The sequence below is a fragment of the Gadus macrocephalus genome, chromosome 21, assembly GCF_031168955.1.
Source record: "Gadus macrocephalus chromosome 21, ASM3116895v1".
Taxonomy (NCBI): Eukaryota; Metazoa; Chordata; class Actinopteri; order Gadiformes; family Gadidae; genus Gadus; species Gadus macrocephalus.
In genome coordinates, this window is record NC_082402.1 from 12,838,731 (window position 1) to 12,859,752 (window position 21,022).

At 45.9% G+C, this 21,022-nt stretch overlaps 2 protein-coding genes across 2 annotated transcripts; one reads left to right on the forward strand and one right to left on the reverse strand.

The window, feature by feature from the left end:
• Positions 1–1,866: 1,866 nt before the first annotated feature.
• On the forward strand, positions 1,867–19,478 carry fmn1 (formin 1). Its single transcript, XM_060041085.1, has 17 exons — positions 1,867–4,536; positions 4,723–4,831; positions 5,614–5,675; positions 5,837–6,498; positions 6,887–7,028; positions 7,904–7,991; positions 8,936–8,997; positions 9,147–9,235; positions 9,688–9,817; positions 10,299–10,445; positions 11,453–11,512; positions 12,040–12,160; positions 16,541–16,633; positions 17,564–17,615; positions 18,049–18,198; positions 18,787–18,868; positions 19,115–19,478. The coding sequence occupies exons 1-17, from the start codon at positions 2,731–2,733 to the stop codon at positions 19,154–19,156; spliced, it is 3,897 nt and encodes a 1,298-aa protein (XP_059897068.1). The 5' UTR covers positions 1,867–2,730; the 3' UTR covers positions 19,157–19,478.
• A 105-nt stretch (positions 19,479–19,583) lies between these two features.
• grem1a (gremlin 1a, DAN family BMP antagonist) lies at positions 19,584–20,977 on the reverse strand. Its single transcript, XM_060041087.1, has 2 exons — positions 20,842–20,977; positions 19,584–20,718 (listed from the first exon to the last, which is right to left on the reverse strand). Exon 2 carries the CDS (start codon positions 20,708–20,710, stop codon positions 20,177–20,179), a length of 534 nt encoding a protein of 177 aa, XP_059897070.1. The 5' UTR covers positions 20,711–20,718; positions 20,842–20,977; the 3' UTR covers positions 19,584–20,176.
• Positions 20,978–21,022: the final 45 nt, after the last annotated feature.

Genomic DNA, 21,022 nt, shown 5'->3' on the forward strand with positions numbered 1-21,022 from the left:
ACGTTAAACAGCCAACATTACAGTGCTGCTATGCTTCCAAAAATTATTATTGCGATGTTACACTATGTGTACAAGCTCTCTTAGGTTGCAGAATGCTCAGACGATTTGATTTGATACTATGCAATGCATTGTTCCTTTTTTAGAACAATTATTACTTAAGTACAGAAAGGGGTTTAGTGCAACTGAGTTGGTGACAGTTGCTGCATTGTGTGGGAATTTGCTAGCCTTAATAAGCTGCTGCCGTGGTTTACCAGTAGTGTATGTGTTTTTATTGTTTGTGCGTGTACTGAAACACATAGTTGGTCTATCTATGTCATTAGGCCTGGGTTTGTCTGAGGTCGTTACCACTCACTAAACCCATCTGAAACACACATGACTCACACATTCAGGCCACCATGTTTACTTTGAGGACAACATATTGGATCTATTATGGGGTCATGGTGTCATTGGCATCCTGCTGTGTTTTGATCAGATCATAGGCATCACACAATGTATTGGGATCGTGGAGGGACATAGATCTAAGACTTGTGTTGCCCTGGCACGAAGCCAGTCCATCATGATAACGAGAGCCATGCTGTTTGCGATGCCGTTGAGTGCCAATGAACGAGGAGGCAGCATCCTGGATCCTCTTCATGGTTCAAAAGACTGACAAACAGGGAGTAGACAGTGCATTTATAGTAGCATTTATTATCTATGCATAAAAACCTGGATATGAATACGGGATAATGCAATTTCAGAGTACTTTCTTTTTTACTTAGGGTAAGGGGTTCTGCGTCTATACATCAATGAATGTGTCATTCTACCACTGTTCAACACACACACACAAATACACCTGAACTTAGTGAATTGTACATTTGATTTCAAAGTATACCAGGCATGTTCATTTTTTTCCGAGCAAAAAGGAAATGTTCATATCTCCTTTCTTTAGTTTGGTTGGCTATGCCTAGGCCTAACATAGTAACTATAATATGATGTAAATCAAAGATTTCAAATTGTTTCTGACTTTGTTCAGCAACCAGAGGACAGGATCCAAAATACATTGTATTTAGTATAGTTATAATAAGATGGAGTTGCTTAGATCAATACAGTACAGTCTTGCCTATTATCTTCTATGATCAAACAAAGACCATAAACTTTCATACTTGACGCTCATGTTGTGATCACACAAGCTAGTTAAACTCCGACCTGCTGAGTATTATATTAGTGTTGTGTGCACACAGCTCATTCCTTTTCATGGGATTATCTTGGATTTAATTGTGTTACATAAACATTGCTTTGCATTAAGGCTACAATGGTCCACTCTTGTTCAAGTCCAAGGGAAACAAGAATGCTAAACAAATTATGAATTGAAATGTTCGGGCATAATTAAACATGTGTTTCGCAAACATGCTACATGTAGCAAGGTAAATAAGGATTTAATTTATGTGGATACTCAATCTATCCATCTGAACGTGAAGACAAGCAAGGGTGCACTTGTTTTACAACCATCGCCACAGCCAATTAGCCATCTTCGTACGGACTTCAGTTTATCATTCTAGCTATCTGGATTTCTATCTTTTTTAATCATGTAAAGATTTATCAGGCTTTATTTTGAACCATCCTGTTATGATTGATATGTTTGTTATCCAGTGATGGTTTTAAATGTTCTTATGAGTAAGGAGGTACCATATACTCACACATGTCTGACCAAAAACTGAAGCCGTATGCATCCTTGGTCTGTTACCTACTTGTCCCTTTGTTGTTGTGTGTGAATGGCATTTGAGCAGATTTAAGCTGAAAAAAAGTATGTAGGTGGAGTTCAACACACTAAGTAGCACAGATTAGCTGCTGTTGTTGGCCTCAGTGGCCTTGTAAAAGAAGTAGGAGGTATAGACGCTCGGCACAGCCGCCCTACTTCTTATTTACCCTCGTCTTACTGTGGGTGGGGTGGCCCTTGCTCCATGCCTTCTGTGGCTTAGTGAGGCAGCAGAAGCTGTGGTCTTAAAACGCTGGCAGTCGCTTTAAGAGCACTGGAAGAAGAGGGAAAGCGGTGGACATTTGGAAGACAAAAACCGAAGGATCTATCAATGCACATTTGATAGAAATACAGGAGCTTGTGGACTACACACAGCAGTGTTTTTGTATAGGGAAGAGGTGGAGGAGGATGTAAACATGGACTTGGAAGTCATTATAACCCTGGTGGAGGGTTGAGCAGAGGCTCTGACTCACTCCTGGGCTTGGAGTCACTTACTTTTCCATTACTCGCCCGAGTTCTCCTCTATCATTGGGTTTTGTATGCATTCAGAAAAAGCTGGTTCCTTGTTGATTTTTAGCTTAAAGAAGGTTGCATCCTGTTAGCAGACAAACAAATTAAACAGTTATCCTTCAGTTGAGCTTATTGTTGTTGTATTTATGGCTAAACTGGACTTTATATGATACAAAATGGAGCAAAAGCAGGTTGGATATTCCAAGGTGATACTTTGACTATTTCAAGGCTTTTGAGAATGACATCTTTGATACCACATGATACTGTTGCATGATCGCTGAATGCATTAGATCATTTTGCATGATCACTGAATGTATTTGACATCGATTTTTGTTTGAGGACTGCATTACATTTAAAAAAAAATCCTGCCGAAGATAAGAAAGGTGGAATAAAACATGGATATAAGTAATGCTCACAATCAGAAAGTTTTAGGATAGGTGTTCTCCCAACCTCAGACTAACTCTATTCTGGACAAACTCAGCACAATGTTTGCTATTTCTGGGAGCTCTGACTCCGAACAACTGGAGCGGGACATCCTGACATTCTTCCGGACACTCACAGGAGAACAAAACAGTGGAGTTGATGGCACGGCCGACAGAGACACCGAGGTCAATAGCCATGTATTCCTCAACAGCGATCATACGTATGCAGATGCTCTAAAACACAATGAAGAATCCCATAATCATCTCGTCTTGCCCGTTGATGGTAACATAATTATGTACAATGCTTTGAATGAAAACCATGGCCAGGAAACAATGACTGAAGCAGGAGTTGGTTCAGTCCAACCAGAGGACAACAGTTATCAGTTGAATCTATCAGAGGAGTTTGTTAAGGGAGGAGAGAGTGAACAAACCGCAGCATTGAACAGACACAGCAGAACCGCTTCATATATAGACGTAGATAAAGAGACTGCTGACACAACAAATCGGCCTGAACAGAACTGGGTTGATCGAGGAGACCTCCTTTATGATGGATTAAGTGGCCTCATGATTATTCCCTATGAAGACACACCTGAGGAGTGTCCGCTGGCAGCAGACTCTGTGGTCAAATGTGTCGCAGACGGATGCACTCAACCACGGTGTCCACACCTTCTGAATGGCTTGGCAAATACACACTTTCAATCCACTCAAAGTGAGGACGACGCTGAGGAAGACAAACGACGAGAGCCAAAGGGCGGAGACCTTCTGAGCAATGAAGAGAAGGACATTTGTAAAAGTCTGTACGAATCGATGTCTGGCGTTTTGATGCCATTAGATCCGAGCACTGAGCAGGCGGCCTTTGAACTTAAACTTTACCAAGCATTGAGTGGTAGTTGGCGGTCCCCTTATGGACCCTCTGATCACTGGGAAGACACAGATCCAAATCTAACCGGGATGGAATCGATTTACGAGGAAACTGTAACACCAGCGGACATATCATCAGACCTCGAAAAAAGTGACCGCCGTCCCAAAACTACGCATGAAGAGGATCGGGAAATCGTAACAGACATAGAAGAAGGAGGTGGGGAGGAAGATATCCTTCCAGACAACAACGCTGCAACAGGGTTCAACGCTGACCTGTGTGAGCCTGTCAGCCAAGAGAGCACGGAGGCACCGAGTGGTGTCATGTCGTCACCTGCTTTCCCACCGAGCAGCCCTCTGCCAGGGACCAGCACCACCACCAGGACAACCTTCTCCCCCAGCTCCCCTACCGACAAGCCCCTCCAGCTACCAGCCCTCTTCAGTGGCCTCAGAGTGTTTAGGAAGGGGGTGATGGGGCCCGAGAACGACACCGTGGCCCAGATCAAGTCCCTTCTCCAGGGATCAAAGAAGGAGCTCGACCCCGAGGTGGAAAACAACCCAGAGGACACCAAGGTACAGAGGAGGGAAAGCATTCTGGACCATCTCTCCCAGTTGTTGAACCGGCGGGAGAACGGAGCAGATAAGAAAGAGGAAGGAACTTACGATAGGGCCGATGAATCAGAGCTCTTTACCAGAGATTACAAACCAGTCATAGAGGAGGAGAAGGAGACCGACGAGATGGAAAGCATTGGAGAGGACGACATCAACCGCATCACAGACCAGTCCGAAGAACCCACAGGGCTACAGGACAGTCCCAAGTCCCCCATCTCTGGAGCAGAGGCCGCGTTTGACGCCTTCAAGGCTTTCTTCACCCCAAGGCCTCTGAGGAGAGACCCTTCAGAGAGGTTTGATCTGAGGAAGAGGATCAGAAGCGACAAAGAGGTGCTGAAGGGTCTCATTGAAAGGAGCGCCAACAACACACCCGGGAAAGAAAGCCCTTCAGATGGCAAAGTATGCATTGTGTTTTATTGACACATAAAACGCACATGAGTGGCATATAACTACTGCTTTAACTACTGCTATAAAGAGGTAGAGCTGGCTTAGAAAGTGTGATTAGCCTCTGAAACACAGCATTGGTTGGTTCGACAAATTATTGATTTTTATGTTTATTTTATTTTGTTCTCCTCTTGTTTCCAGTCAGAGGCTGATCCCCCGGGGGACGGGGAGGAGCGGACCCCCGGCCGGCTGCAGGCCATCTGGCCCCCCCCCAGGGACGAGAAGGTGGGGCTGAAGTATACGGAAGCAGGTGAGGCCGGAGCGTTACTTCAACGTTTACAATAAGACAAACTCCTTCAACTTCTACAGAACTGTTATAATAATAAGAAAATGTACATTGCCTTGAACTGCAGTGAACTCTCTTCCGGTGGCTCTTCTGTGTAGGGGCCGTCTGAGACAGGTGTATGTCTAAGACTGCAGGATTCAGAACGACAGCAGTGTTTACTGTTCCAATGAACCCTACGGTCAATGTGCTGCACAATCTAGCACGCCAATGTAACTAAAGCTCCACCCTATGCATGCCTACTGAAGTATTTCTCAATCAGCTGTGTCAAGAGACACGAATAGGTGTTGTAATCCAGGCAGAGTGTTTGCTTGAAGCAAGAAGCTGAAAGTGTCCCTTGGGGCAGCATAGGCTGCAGTGACTTCAAAATTCAGTCACTGCAGAAATTGTGTTAAGATTTTATGCTGGTATGTTTTCTATTATTTTATACTGTATCGATAGAAAAAAATCTTTGCAAATGGGCATTTGATGCATTTTATATTATTTATTGGAATCAATAAAGAATTCTAATTATATTTGGGTCAGTGTAACCTGAGGCCTTCACAGAAGAAAAAAATCCACTAAAGTATTGCGCCATCTTTTTAACATTTCAATGACCTTTTTCTCTTTCTATTTCTCTTTCACACACACACACACACACACACACACACACACACACACACACACACACACACACACACACACACACACACACACACACACACACACACACACACACACACACACACACACACACACACACTCCTCAGAGCATCAGGCTGCCCTTCTCCAGTTAAAGAGGGAATGCAAAGAGGAAGAAGAGAAGTTGCAGGTGTGTGTGTCGGTGCATTCATTGTTGTACACAACTGTGCATTACCCCATGTAATCCTATATAAGTGACTGACCAGCTCATCAACAACATTGAACGGTCAGGCTCGGCCCTCCATCACACGGGGGTCCGCCACCCAGTCTAACTCCAGCAGATGATTGCAGGAGGACCACGGCCGCGCCCTGTCCAGGCTGAGGGAGGAGCACGAGGAGAACCTCGCCCTGGCCCGGCTGCACGCCCAGCGCACCCTGGCTGAGGCCCCCCGGCGCGGGGACCTCCGGGACGCCTGCGTCTCCACGGAGGACGATGTCCCGCGCAAGGCCTTCCGCACGGTGTGCGTCCAGACGGACCGGGAGTCCTTCCTCCGAGCTCCGGACGGCGGCGGCGGCGGCGGGTGCCCCCAGCAGCAAATGGCGCCCCCTAAAAGGCTTGACCTGGCCTCCATCAGCCTCAGCCTGGTGGGACAGAGGGAGGACCACGCGCCTCGTGACGTGACTTTACCCTCACCATCATCGTCCTCAGCCTCATCACCATCATCATCGTCTATATCCCTCCTCCCGCCGCCACCTGCTCCTTCTGAACCCCCGCCTGTACCCGTCTCAACCCCCCCAGCCCTGCCGCTGTCCAATGCCACTGCTCCACCACCTCCACCTCCACCTCCACCCCCACCTCCACCTATGGCAGCTCCGGGCTTCCCACCGCCTCCTCCTCCGCCTCCTCTGGGGCTGGGGAGGGCAGTTGATGGACCCCCAAGGAAGCCGGCGATTGAGCCCACCGTCCCCATGAAGCCTCTCTACTGGACTCGGATCCAGATCCAGGACAAAAAGTAGGTCCCGCTCTCTGTCTCTCTCTGCCTCTCATTCTCTTTCGCTCTCTTCCTCTCCCACTATCGATCCCACTCTCTATCCATCCCTCTCTCCCTCTCTCTCTCTCTCTCTCTCTCTGTCTGTCGACTGCTCTCTCTCTCTCTATTCTCTCCCTATCCATCTCCCTCTATCTATCCCTCTATCCCTCTCCCTCACCCTCCCTTCATCCAACCCTCTCTCTCTCTCCTTCTCCCTCTATCTAGCTTTAGTGTGAGCTCTCTCACTCTATCTCTGAGAGAGACGGTGGCTGCGTTTCTAAGAGTATGTATCGGCACTAACTTGACGGTTCCATTGTTTTCCCCCCTCTGGCTATCTCTCTGTCTGGTCCTCTGTCCTCTTCCCCCACAGGAGTGACAGCCTATGGGACTCCTTGGAGCCTCCCAGCCTGATCAACAGCGGAGCCTTCGAGGACCTGTTTGCCAAGGGCACGACGCAGGCCAACAGGAAGCCACTGGCCGAGGCCTACGAGAAGAAAACCAAAGCCAGGAAGGTTGGTTTCAAACGTCTACTGGAGACGTCAGATGGGCATACATATACCCAAACATACACGCACACCATACACACACACACACACTCACGACTGCATACACACATACACACACACACACACACACGCACGCACGCACGCACGCACGCACGCGCACACACACGCACACCTAAACAGACACTGTTGCTCTATCTATGGTAATACCAAGACAAACACAGTGTTGAATTGATACCTCACCTCATGGTGTTGAGGTAAGACAAGGATATTTTGACCTCTATAGTTTCTTAATAATCAATAACCTAAAAGTAGCCTTGCAGAGAGACTGCAGTGTGACTGTTGTACACTAGAGGGCGCTCATGACTTGGATTTCAAAATCCAAGTCATGAAATCAAAATCACAATGATCGCACATTGTGGTTACATATTATTGCTTGAAATTAAGTCTTCATGTGTCTGATAGATGATTTAGAGTGAATCCAATTTAGATCAAAAAAATGTCACATCTTTAAATCATGTCTATTTTTATATTGACTCTGTATGTTGACATTAAATCATTTTGGGTCATTAACTAATTCTCCCAGTTACAGCCATGTAGGCCTGTACTAGCATATAGGCATAGCGGCCACAGCACAAATAGATCCCAGCTGCTAATGTGTTTAAACATTAGTCCATCTCTTTACAATAGACTCCCTCTCCACTAATGACACATGCTAATGGTTGGCAAAGGTCAGGTTGTCATGGTAACTGTGTGTGTGTGTGTGTGTGTGTGTGTGTGTGTGTGTGTGTGTGTGTGTGTGTGTGTGTGTGTGTGTGTGTGTGTGTGTGTGTGTGTGTGTGTGTGTGTGTGTGTGTGTGTGTGTGTGTGTGTGTGTGTTTCAGATCGTGAAGCTGTTTGACGCTAAGCGCTCTCAGGCTGTGGGCATCTTCATCTCCAGCCTCCACTTAGACATGAAGGACATCAAACATGGTTAGTAGTCATGGTAATGTTGTTAAATGAGCATCTACAAATGCCTGCTTCGATTTTCACTTCTCATGTTTTAATAATGTATCGACTTAGGCCAGAATGGATGTGTGCATATATATCAGCACCTTTAAAGCTCCAGCAATGATCTGTAAATAATATAATAGAGAAATGTAAAATAAATGTAGCATGTAGGGCTTGCACATCAGAATGCATCATGGGATTTTTGTTTGTCGATACTCCGTTCTTGATGAGAGAGAGTTGTAGTATATCTAAAATCTTAAATTGATGTAACTATATCTTAAGTAGGCTAATCAAAGCTTTGTTTTTTCCATGTCTCGCATGAGAAACACTGTAGCCGTTTCAAACACAACAATCTCTCCCCATAATGACAAGTTCACAATTAATTAAACAACGACCAAGATACTATAACTAGACTACTGAAAGGGGTGGTTGTTAGCAACGTTCTTGCACAGCTTCAAACACATCAACTCATTCATCATTGGGGCTACTTCCAATTTGAATGATTCAGTTATTAATCTCTTCCTATGGACACACAAATAATAAGCAACTTAGTCACATGATTTCCCTCAACGAGTTTAAAATAATATCAACCAGCAGCCCTTCACTAATCCTGGCAAAGGAACATTCACATGCGGTAATACTATTCGTTCTGTAGCTTTTAAGCTAGCACAAGGGGGACACGTGGTTCTTAATTCAACATTGTTTCCTCCTGCTTTACCCTAGATTTTACCCTCTGACCTTCCTCAACATTTCAAAAGCATTTTCAAAAAGTGCACTTGAGGCCACAAGTCAAGCAAAGGATAATGCATCACTTCATATATACATTGGGAGGGATCTCCAAAGAACATTCTTCTCTGATCAATATTCAATGATCAATGATCAATGGCCTGAGTCTGATCAGTTCTTCCTCCTGGTCCCTCATGTAGCGGTGCTCAAGGTGGACCACTCCCTGGTGGACCTGGAGACCATTGAAGCGCTGTATGAAAACGTACGTCAGCCACAGCTCTGTACATTCACTGCTGTTGACTAACACACTGTGTGCATCTTCACTCTATAGCCTATACGTACTTTTAAATCATCATGATGTGACTATACGATGTTGGATTATGGATATGAACGTGTGGATGTTTTGTGCAGAGAGCCCAGCCGGAGGAGGTGCAGAGGATCAGGAACCACTGTGAGACGGCGGACCAGGAGCACATCAAACTGCTGGACAAACCCGAACAGTCAGTACCATGATTAGTCTAAACTGTTCAGCCATATCGTACTCTTAGTTATTAAGGACATATGCAACGAGTCAAATGTAACAACTTTTCTTTCTTTTTTCAAAATAAACATTTGAAATAACATTTGAATTGACATTTATAATGCAGTGCTAAATAAAATTGGTCGACAATGAAACCGGTTTCATGAGATCGATCTTGCCTCTTGTTTTTTGCCCGAATGCATTCAACACTGATACACGTTGAAACTTGCTTAAGGAGTTCTAATTGGTTAAAGTAACTTCCAAGGGAAGTCACTTCAAGCTGTCTTAATATGGTTAGTGTGTCACATCAGTTGTCAGTCAGCTACAACCCCGGCAACAGACCGTGTTTCACCAGAGGGGGCACTGTTTCTTCAGTTTACAATATTCAGTGATTTATTTCATATTTTGAGTGCTCGTGTGTGTCTCTTACAGATTCCTATATGAGTTGTCTCAGATCCCCGACTTTGCAGGGAGAGCTCGTTGCATCATCTTCCAGTCGGCGTTCAATGACACCATTGCCTCCGTCCACCACAAGGTCGAGATGGTGTCCTCAGCCTGCACGGTAGGCCAGAGGCCCTCCAGATAGACCCTCCTCCAGATAGACACTCCTCCTGGTAGACACTCCACTGGGAAGAAGCAGTATTCAGATCGGATACACATTCTTGTGAGGATGTGACCCACAAGACAAGAAACAATCTGGATAACCCAATTCGGTTGGGACACCCTAATTTCTGTTTCCCATAGAATTGTAATCTTGATTTCTTAATTTTTCAAAATATAGACGGATTGACGAATAAAATGGATGGTAAAATGTCAGAGGAATGCAGCGGCCTATAGGCAGCCATGGCCACAAGGTGTATGGACTAACAGCTGTGTGTGTGTGTGTGTGTGTGTGTGTGTGTGTGTGTGTGTGTGTGTGTGTGTGTGTGTGTGTGTGTGTGTGTGTGTGTGTGTGTGTGTGTGTGTGTGTGTGTGTGTGTGTGTGTGTGATTTCTATGTGCGTGTGCGTGCGTGCGTGCGTGCGTGCGTGTGTTACCCTCCAGGCGCTGCGGGAGGGTCCCGGGGTGAGGGCGGTGGTGGCCGTGGTGCTTGCTCTGGGGAACCACATGAACGGGGGCAGCAGGGTGCGGGGCCAGGCCGACGGCTTCGGCCTGGACATCCTGCCCAAGCTCAAGGACGTCAAGAGCCAGGTAAGGCCTCCCTCTGGACCCTACGGGGGTCCCCCAGGGTAAGGCCTCTCTCTGGGGGTCCCCCAGAGTGTGGCCTCTCTCTGGACCCTACGGGGGTCCCCCAGGGTAAGGCCTCTCTCTGGGGGTCCCCCAGAGTGTGGCCTCTCTCTGGACCCTACGGGGGTCCCCCAGGGTAAGGCCTCTCTCTGGACCCTAAGTAAGGCCTCTCTCTGGGGGTCCCCCAGGTTGAGGCCTCTCTCTGGGGGTCCACCAGGGTAAGGCCTCTCTGACCAGGGTAAGCTAAACGCTAGTACTGTCAGAGGTGCTGCATTGTAATCATGTCAGAGAGGGCTCGGGTTTTCTTCAGTTTGTGTCAATATAGAATGCATTCAACTTTTTGTGACACAATATCTGTTGCATTATATTCATATACAACGTTGTACTGTACTGTATATATACATACCATTTCAGTGGTGTTTTGTAAGAGATGAGAACATGCTTGGACACCATCAAATGATCTGTCATGGGGACAATGGATCCATGAGGTATGCCGGGAGATGATGAGGGTGTCTCTAGACCCTGGTGGTCACTCACAGCAGACAAGCGACGAGCACGAATGAGAGAGGTTTATATACACAATGCGCATTGGCGCACTTATGTACTCCGCTCAACCAATGAGGTCCTGATTGGTTGAGAGATGAATGGGAGGGGCTTTAGGATGACAGTGTAGGAATTTAGCGGCCAGCATTGAGCTATGAGAAACAGAAGGGGAATGTCGTATTCCTGATTGAACTTTCGCTTTAGCTACATGAGATATACATCATATGTTTATATACAGTTTATATATTTTTTTCTATTGTATACATACTGTTTTTATGTATAGAATGTATATATATATATATATATATATATATATATAAATTAAATAAATAAACATATCTCTTCCAAAATGCCACTGATGTGGCGACTTTGAGTATTTGGGGTTGAACTTGTAGAAGCTCCTGTGTGTTTGTCTTTGCTCCTCTCAGGACAAGCGCATGAGCCTGGTGGACTACGTGGTGTCCTACTACCTGCACTACGTGGACCAGGTAGCCCACACACCCACACACCACCTCTTAGGACCCACGCAGTGGGGGGGTTGATCCCACCACTCTCAAAGAGGACTGGGGGCTTGGAGGGCTGTTGTAGGGCTGGGGTTGTGTTCTTGTACGTACACCTCATGTTATTGATCGCAATGTTTTTCGCCGAACAATCTGCCTGTACACAACCCGACTCCCCCTTGTGGTAGATAAAGTGAACTTATATTCTAAGAACATTTATAGACCTTTACCTCTGCTGATATCTGAGTATTTGATATTGGTACATCGAAAGAAGAGAAGAAATTCTGAAGCCGGGAATTAATAGAAAGCAGGATAAAGATATCAGTCATGTAAAGTGAATTGCATGATTATTAATGCATAAAGAAGATCTGTCAACGTTAAAAAACATGGATCCATTCTGGATGTCGCTCTGGGAGGCAGCGTGAGGGAGGGGCTGTTGAGACCTGGTGTTAGACACGTCATCAGGAGGAAGGCCTGCGGGGGGTGAGCTCTGTGTGTGTTCTCATTGGTCCCAGGATGCCGGCACGGACCGGAGCGTGTTCCCGCTCCCGGAGCCCCAGGACCTCTTCCTGGCCAGCCAGGTCAGGATGGACGACCTGGACCGGGACCTGAGGAGACTGGGACGGGACCTGACAGGTAGCAGGGATGAATGAGATCAGAACACACACACACAGGCAAGCACACACACACACACACACACTCACTCACTGACCCACTCTCACAGGCATCCACACACACACACACACACACACACACACACACACACACACACACACACACACACACACACACACACACACACAGTTACACATGCATGCACAGACACACACACACATGCACAGACGCACACACACATGCACACAGGCATGCACGCCATAACACATGCACATGCCCCCCCACACACACACACACACACGCACACACGTTCATGTGTGCACGGCCACACATCCACAAACAAAAACACACACACAGACACACTCACACACACACTCTCAGTATTGAAATATTAAGCCCTGACTCAACCTCTCATCCTCTCGTTCAAAGTTCAAACACACTCTCCCAGAACATTCCTCAGAAAACCCACAACAGGGACGATATAAACTGAATATTGGACAGGCAGGGATTTACAGCATGCTTGTGACTCGGTGACAGAGATGAGCCTCACTCTTGTGGTTGATTTTTCTGTCTACTTTTGTTGGTTTTTTTTCCCGGCATTTGTTTTTAACGCTGAACCTCAGCCGGCCCGGGTAACTCTATCACTGTCCTCCCTGTCTGCCGCCCGGAGTCAGGAGTCACCACACAGACACACCAACCCAGGCTCTGCAGTCTGGCATCGCTTTTAGCTCTCTCTCTCATTCCCCTCACCCTTCACACACACACACACACACACACACACACACACACACACACACACACACACACACACACACACACACACACACACACACACACACACACACACACACACACACACACACACACACACACACACACCCTTTACAAATCCAAAGGCACACACACATACACACACACACACACACACACAGATAAATAGACACACACAAACACACACACAGGCACGCACACGCACACACACACACACACAAACATGCACACTTTACCATATCCACAAACATGCAAGAAAACACATCCAAACACACACACATGCACACACATTACGCATCCAAATGGATACAAGAACACACACACACACACACACACACACACACACACACACACACACACACAGGAAGCAGACCCAGACATGCACATAGAGGCACATCGCCTGTCCTGGTTTCCCACGAGGGGCCTCATATGTAGAGACACTGTTTATACGTTGGGGGGTGAAGGGCCCACTTCTTAACCAGAGACCAGAACAAAAAGACCCTTCTCCCCGGTCTCTCCTTCCTCCATGATCCCCGTCCTCACTCTAAACGTGCCCATATGAGCGGCTCCCCCGACATCCAGTTAAACCCCAAAGCCCTGGACCAATCTGCTGGAGACCAAGTGTGTGTGTGTGTGTGTGTGTGTGTGTGTGTGTGTGTGTGTGTGTGTGTGTGTGTGTGTGTGTGTGTGTGTGTGTGTGTGTGTGTGTGTGTGTGTGTGTGTGTGTGTGTGTGTGTGTGTGTTTGTACGTGTGTGGGACACGTGCAAGCGTCTCAGCTGATACTGCCTCTGGCGCCTGCCTGAGATCCCGCTTCTAATCCGGCCCATCACGGTGCCTCCCACTGGGTGCCTTTGTGCCCCGTGTCGCCCAACTCTAGGAGAGAGAGAGAGAGAGAGAGAGAGAGAGAGAGAGAGAGAGAGAGAGAGAGAGAGAGAGCATCACCACCACTGCCCTCTCCTTATGTAATCTGCAGCAGCCACTAGCCCTTCTTATCTGGCCCCAGGCTGTGTCTCTCTAACCTGGGCCCCGGGGCCATCAGGGCTCCAGCCTACAGTGCCACCCCCACACCACCACCACCACCCCGGCCCCCCCGAGCCGGCTCCGTTCCACAACAAGCGATGCATTCCCCCGATTGCTTTCTTCAGCTCTCAGCACGGCTTTGTCTCATCCTCTCGACCGAAACAAACAAAGCCGATAAGAGCGACCGACTTGGGGGTTTTCGTTTTTTTTGTCCTTCCGATTTCTTTTTGAACCACCCCCATGTGGTTGATTTGTTTTGGGTTTGATGCGGGGGTGGGAGGGTGGGGTGGGGTAGTATGAGTCTTTCCCCTCGTTCCCTCTCCATCTCCAGTAAAGTTTACTCTAAGATTGAGGTGAGGAGAGAAGAGTGCAGACTTATTGCTGCGTGAGGCCCAGCTTGCTGTTAGTCTTCCTGCTTAGCTATGGTTTCAGGGTTAGAATAGTTTCTTGCACAATCCCTCTTTTAATCTTGAGGATTAAAACTGCATCAGCTCGGACCAGAAGCCTATCAGATCCACCATTGTTGTATCATGGTACTCATCGAATCTATGATGTTTATATCCCGTACATTTACCAACAAGCCTAAATCCCATGCACGGTCCTATAGGGACAATAACAATCAGTAATTCATGCAAGAAAATCTACAATTAACTTGAATCATTCTATGTGTTGTTGTCAACGCACAGAATGGTCAACAGGTAAACTCTGGCTTTATCCTTGTCTAAAGAACATTCTGATGGTATCAATGCAACATCTGAGTGGTTAAAGAAACATTTGGTTCATTGTTTCATGGTGTTAGGGCACTCATTTAGCCAATTACAGCAGCTCTGAATGCTAATGTTCTTATCGGACAATGGAAATCTTGACTTTGTCACAAGATTGTGCAAACAAGGTGACAAACAAACATTTAATATACTCACAGTAAGATAGCTGTATTAATTATATAAAAAATATAACATGAACACATGAACTTGGAAGACAATGATTTAACTGCCAGCAGCGACTGCTACTGCCTGTTTCTGTAGTACATTTGACATATTAAGAACTTTGACTTGAGATTTAACCCAATAGGAGGATACGGGCGAATCCTCTGGTGTGATGGTAATGGTTTTATAACATCCACAAGCGGTATATGTGTGTTTGTTTGAACGGTGTTAGCCATTGGTGTTTGGAGGTATTGGCAGGCTGTTCTTTCTGAGAGCAAACAGCAACAAACCCTGCTTGTGGTCATGGCTTACTGAGCCCACATCAATCACATGTGTGTGTGCAGTTTTCCAGGCGTGCCCTAAATAAAGTCGTGATCAATATTGACTCGAGTTCCCCAACCTGTCCTGCAGGACCACCACGGCCAGTACACAAACAACCCTCCCCTCCCTATGTTCCGACATAAACAGGCGCTTGTGAGTGTGGGCGCAGAGATGAAAAATGAAAAGAAAAGGAAAACAGAGAGAGGGAACATAAAGGAAAACGCTCACCACACAAAGCCAGAGAGAGAGAGAGAGACACCCGCCTCTAAAGTTTACACAGCCCCCCACAAACGCACACAAACACACACACACACACACACAATGAAAACAGTATTCTTTTGTAATCTTATCTGGGAGATTTGGATCAAGCGGTACCGGAGTGGCGGGGTGGGGGGAGGGGAGGACTGTTACTGGGTGGGGGGTTGGCTCCTCTCTGTGCCCGCTATTATGACTGTGGTGCCAAGCCTGGCTCCCGCCATCCCATGATTGGACGGAGACGCTCAGAACCGCAGACACGGAATAGAGAGAGAGAGAGAGAGAGAGAGAGAGAGAGAGAGAGAGAGAGAGAGAGAGAGAGAGAGAGAGAGAGAGAGAGAGAGAGAGAGAGAGAGAGAGAGAGAGAGAGAGAGAGAGAGAGAGAGAGAGAGAGAGAGAGAGAGAGAGAGAGAGAGAGAGAGAGAGAGAGAGAGAGAGAGAGAGAGATGGGGGGTTGCACAGTCGGTAAGCAATGATGACCTTTGCAATCCCTCTCTACTCCCCTTAGTCTACATCACGTCTGGATGTTCAGCAATATTTATAAAACATTTACTTGATTGCTGCACATATGCTGTGATGCTATTTTATGGATATTAACATTATAGGCTTAGATTGTTTTGATGGGCAGCGTCGGTAGGTCAGAACATAAAATCCACTATCAAAGACGTCTTTGTATATATTTCACCCATGATGCCGCGCTGTTCTCCAGATCGATCCCCCACCTAAAGCCCCCTGCCCATCTTGAATGAACAGCTTGACTTCCAACTCCATCCTTGATCTAATAATAAAAGTTAATCATGTTTGACACTTCACACATCAAAATAAGTATTATAGTTGCAGCCCATTTAATCCATTCTTTTGAGGTTCTAACCAAACGCATGTGCACTCCCAAAGAGAGGAGGAAAATAACCTCATTTCAAGAAATGTCATCACTAACACAGCAAAGGGACTGTGTGTTGTCCCTAACTCTCATATGCATGTTCACAAAAGCTTTAGGTGTACAATGTGGCGGCATACAATTAGTCACACTGTAACACATCCACCCTAAGAGTGTTGTAATAATAATGACTCATCATGATCCTTACATTTTATTTGCGATCCTCCCAGTGTGTGAGAAAGACGTGCTCACGGTGAGCTCCACCTCCGCTGAGGAGCACCGCCAGCCCTTCAAGGACAAGATGGAGGCCTTCCTCCTCACGGGTGAGCACAGGCAGTTAACATAACAGAGCGTATCACATGTCAAAGAACTACACTTTCAACATGCACATCATGCACGGATTAGACGAGTGGAAAAGCCAATGTATTGATTCCACACAGCAGACTATCTTTGTCACTGATTGTTACAGAGAATGCACAAGGATTGTGGAGAATTATGTTTGGCGTCTGTTCAGTAGACATAGAAGCAGTCATTTGTCTGATATCTTCTTCTCTGTAGTCAAATATTTCAAATATTTTTTTCTAACGGCACATAAGGTTAATTATTCTTCAGACTTAAATAATGAATACTACTCAATCAGTAACGACAGCCTTTGCTAGGTAGCAAGGATGGCTAGATTCCAGGGGGCCTTTTCTCTCTCTCTCTCTCTCTCTCTCTCTCTCTCTCTCTCTCTCTCTCTCTCTCTCTCTCTCTCTCTCTCTCTCTCTCCAACTCTCGTAACAATTCCTTACTTTTCGATGGTGTCAAATGAGGACAGCCTACGTCCTGTTGCCCTGGTGAATATCTACAAAGTCTCCGTACATTGCATCGCTGGAAATATCTCTGTCTGAGAAGGAAGATAGCTAGGTGGGGGGGGCACTGAAGGGTAGGTCAGGGTGAAGGCTAGACATGCAGATAGGGATCACAAAGATGTTTGGCGATCCCTGAAAGATCCCCAGCCTAAGACATCAATTCATGCGAGCATGTCCTAAAAAAGAAGTTGGGCAAGGCAAGAGCAATGTATGTAAAGTCGTCATGATTTCAGAGGGCACTTTAGTCCCTTCGATTTTTTTTGTCAATTTATCAATGGCATGTAAAATACATATCTCATAATAGTTGACCCTGATTTCCTTTTATATGCATAGTCAATCTGTTTAAATAAGCATGCTGACCGTGACGGATCCATTTCACGATTGTCTGTTTTACTCTTTCAGCCCGGAAAAGCCATGAAGAGGCATCAGACCTCTTGATCACTTCTCAAAAACGGTGTGTGTGTGTGTGTGTGGGTGTGGGTGTGTGTGTGTGGGTGCGTATATGTGTGTACAATAATTCTAAGCTTCAGCTTCTACCGACTAATGTGCTGTCACTAATTGGTACTTATTTAAACAATAACTAAGGAGGCAAGGGACTCTCTTTTTTTTTAAACTTTTTTTCATCATTTGGTGAGCCATTATTTGGTGAGCGTTGACCCTAGTCGACACCAAATGTCTTTCTAATCTATGCTACCCTTGTAGCAAAGCCAGCTCATAATAGACAGAGAAACAGGTTTTCACAAGAGAGAGACACCCCTAAACCTTTAATGAAAAATGACAGCACCATCTCTAAAGTAACATGCTCGATATAATAATGATGTAAATAATAAGGTGATAATATTCTCTTTTTGTCTGTGATGAATGGGGTTTGGTTGGCTGCGAGGCAGCTTCGAGGCGGTGGTGCAGTACTTCGGCGTGAGGCCCAGGGCAGGAGAGAGCGAGGTGTCCACCGCCCACTTCTTCCTGCTCTGGTTTGAGTTCTGTGCTGACTTCAAGACCAGGTGGAAAAAGGAGAGCAAGAACGTCTCCAAGGAAAGGTCTGTGTGTTTTTCTGTGTGTGTGTGTGCGTGTGTGTGTGTGTGTGTGTGTGTGTGTGTGTGTGTGTGTGTGTGTGTGTGTGTGTGTGTGTGTGTGTGTGTGTGTGTGTGTGTGTGTGTGTGTGTGTGTGTGTGTGTGTGTGTGTGCGCGCCGACGTGCGTCTGGTGTGTTGTGTGTATTGCATCAAGGCATGACATCTTCTACTTTTGTAGTATAATGCATGAACACATGCATAATTAATCAATCAGTTCACCAGGAATAAATGGATGAATGATTTCATTCGCAGTTCTGTTCAAGATCTCTAGATCACACATTTTCATCACTGTTATTGCTGTGATTAGAAAGGACAGCTGTGTCATTAATCAATGATTGGCAATGGGAGGCTAAGGTTGAATAAATAATATGAGATTGCCATCATGTATTTGTGTTACCCAGCAGGTTTGATCCAAAATGGTTGAAAAATACACCCATATTACATATTATTATTATAACAGTACATCCTATTTATTTACATATTTCACTGCCGATGAGGAAATTGACAACTGATTTTCTGTTGTCGTTTTTGTTGTTGTTGTGGTCGCTCGCAGACTAATAGAGGCTCAACAGTCGGTAAGGAGGATCACAGAAGACAAAAAGGTTGAGATCAGACAGGTCAACCCCAATAGCCTGGTAAGAGACACTTGGACATCCATCCCATACAATGTCAGAGCTCAGAACAGACACATGGTGTTTAGTTCAGGTAGCCCCATATTTAAATACTAACATTCAAATGTGCTCGCTACATCTTGTATGCACATTGTATTGTATTGATTCTTGAAAGTTGATTATTTGATTAGTCATACCTCAAATTAAAATTTATGAAATGATATGATTATTTGGAGATGGATCAACTCTGTATGATTCCCCCTCCAACAGAAAGACCGGCTACGACAGAGAGATAGAAAGGCTTCCCACTGAGAAACAGGAGAGAAAGGAGGGAGGATGGAAGACAATGACTATGGAAAGACAAAAGGTTCACATTCACTAGTATGATGTGGATTTCGACCAGTACTGGCATTTAATGTTTATATATTTTGTTATCTTTTTTTTATGCTGTAAAATACGCCAGTAGCCAATTGCATCTAAAACATATACCAAACGTAAGCTAGTCTTAAATGTTATCCAGAAAGTATCTCAATGTCTAATTACTACAATCCAATAAGACCAATGCATTAAAACGAGGAGCCTAGTCTATATTATAGGCCTAATTAGCAAAATAAAGTCTCAACACTGATTTAAAGGCCAAGTGGATTTAAGTTATTTTTCTATAAATGTGCAAGATTGTGTGCTTTTGTCTCATATAAATGTACATTTGAGGGTCAAAGAAAACATGGTTCAAATGTGGCCAGGTTCAAAAGTTTATTCACAACCATTCACAATCATTTTTCCCCACCTATACACATATTTACAGTTTCCTAGAACCACACGGTTAACAGTGCAAAGTGTACAACGAAAAATATGAATGCCCTCTGCATCTGTTCCACACAGTGGAAACAATACGAATGCCATTTAATAAAACCTATTCTAGCATAGGTCCTATAGGCTGGAGATGGTTTACACTTTTAACGAGTCAAATAAGCGTCAGCTATAAAGGTGAGTTAATATGCCAGTTCAGAGAGGCCCACGACTCATGAGTGACAGATCCAATAGGGAAAGGGGGGAACATGTCCCGCAGATGCTCTCACTTTGTCTTACAAGGCCTGCTGCACTATCTTCGACATTGGCCTATAACTGAAATGATGGGTAACTGCTGAATTAATTAAGTTACATTGTGAAAAAATATCCTCAGACACCTGTTATAGGCAGCCCTTGCGCAGGCATATAGTCATATAAGTTCCCATTATTCAGGTTCGCATCGTCCGTCGCGAGTGCTTCTCTCCACCTCTGTATCATTGACCTCTGCACCGTTTACATCCACCTCCGTCCCCGAAGAGAAACCTAGTCCAGGTCGATGGTCGTGCAGCGGCACTGCTTTACGCGCTGCACCCGTTTCTTCCTCGTGCTCGGCGACTGGCCCGGGCAAACCAGTGTGTAGGTGACGGTGGTGTAGGTTTTGGGTTTGCAGGTGGCGCACGACTGAAAGGCGCTGTCCTCATGGTAGACGTGCCGCGGGATGTAGAAGGAGTTGCACTGGCCGTAGCAGAAGCGGTTGATGATGGTGCGACTCAGGCAGCCCTCCTCGTGGATCGTTTGCTTCAGCGGCTGCGTTTTGCACCAATCCATCTTCAGGTACCGACGCTCCGTGACGTGCAAGGCCTCTTGACTGGACTCCAGGACGTCTTCGGTGGCGGTCGCTGGAGCCTTGGCACGGGCGATAAATCCAGCAATGGGTGTTTGGTGCGACCTCTCGGATTCGTTCGGGTTGTATTTGTAGGCATGCGGAAAACTACTAGGGAAGGTCCCGGCGTCTGTACTTCTCATACCGATAAGAATTCCCAAAGCAAGGGCTGATGTGAACACCGAAGTCCTCATGATGACAGCTATAGCAATGAAAAGAAATAAGCAGAACGTAAGGGACAGTTTTACGCGTGGCTTTTACGCGCGTATTACGCGCCGTGCGCAAGATCAAATATCATATGCAGTTAAAAATGGATTGGACTTACCCGTCTTTTATCCAAACAAGTAGCAACACACGAGTTTGCTTATGAACTGCGTGGGTAGGTTCGATATGTAAAGTGAAAGACGTCCGACGTCAAACGAGGATTTCTGAATGACATACAAAAGCCTCGCTCCCACTGCATTTTTATAATGGGACCCGTTGGAACACACCCCCAAATCGCGCTC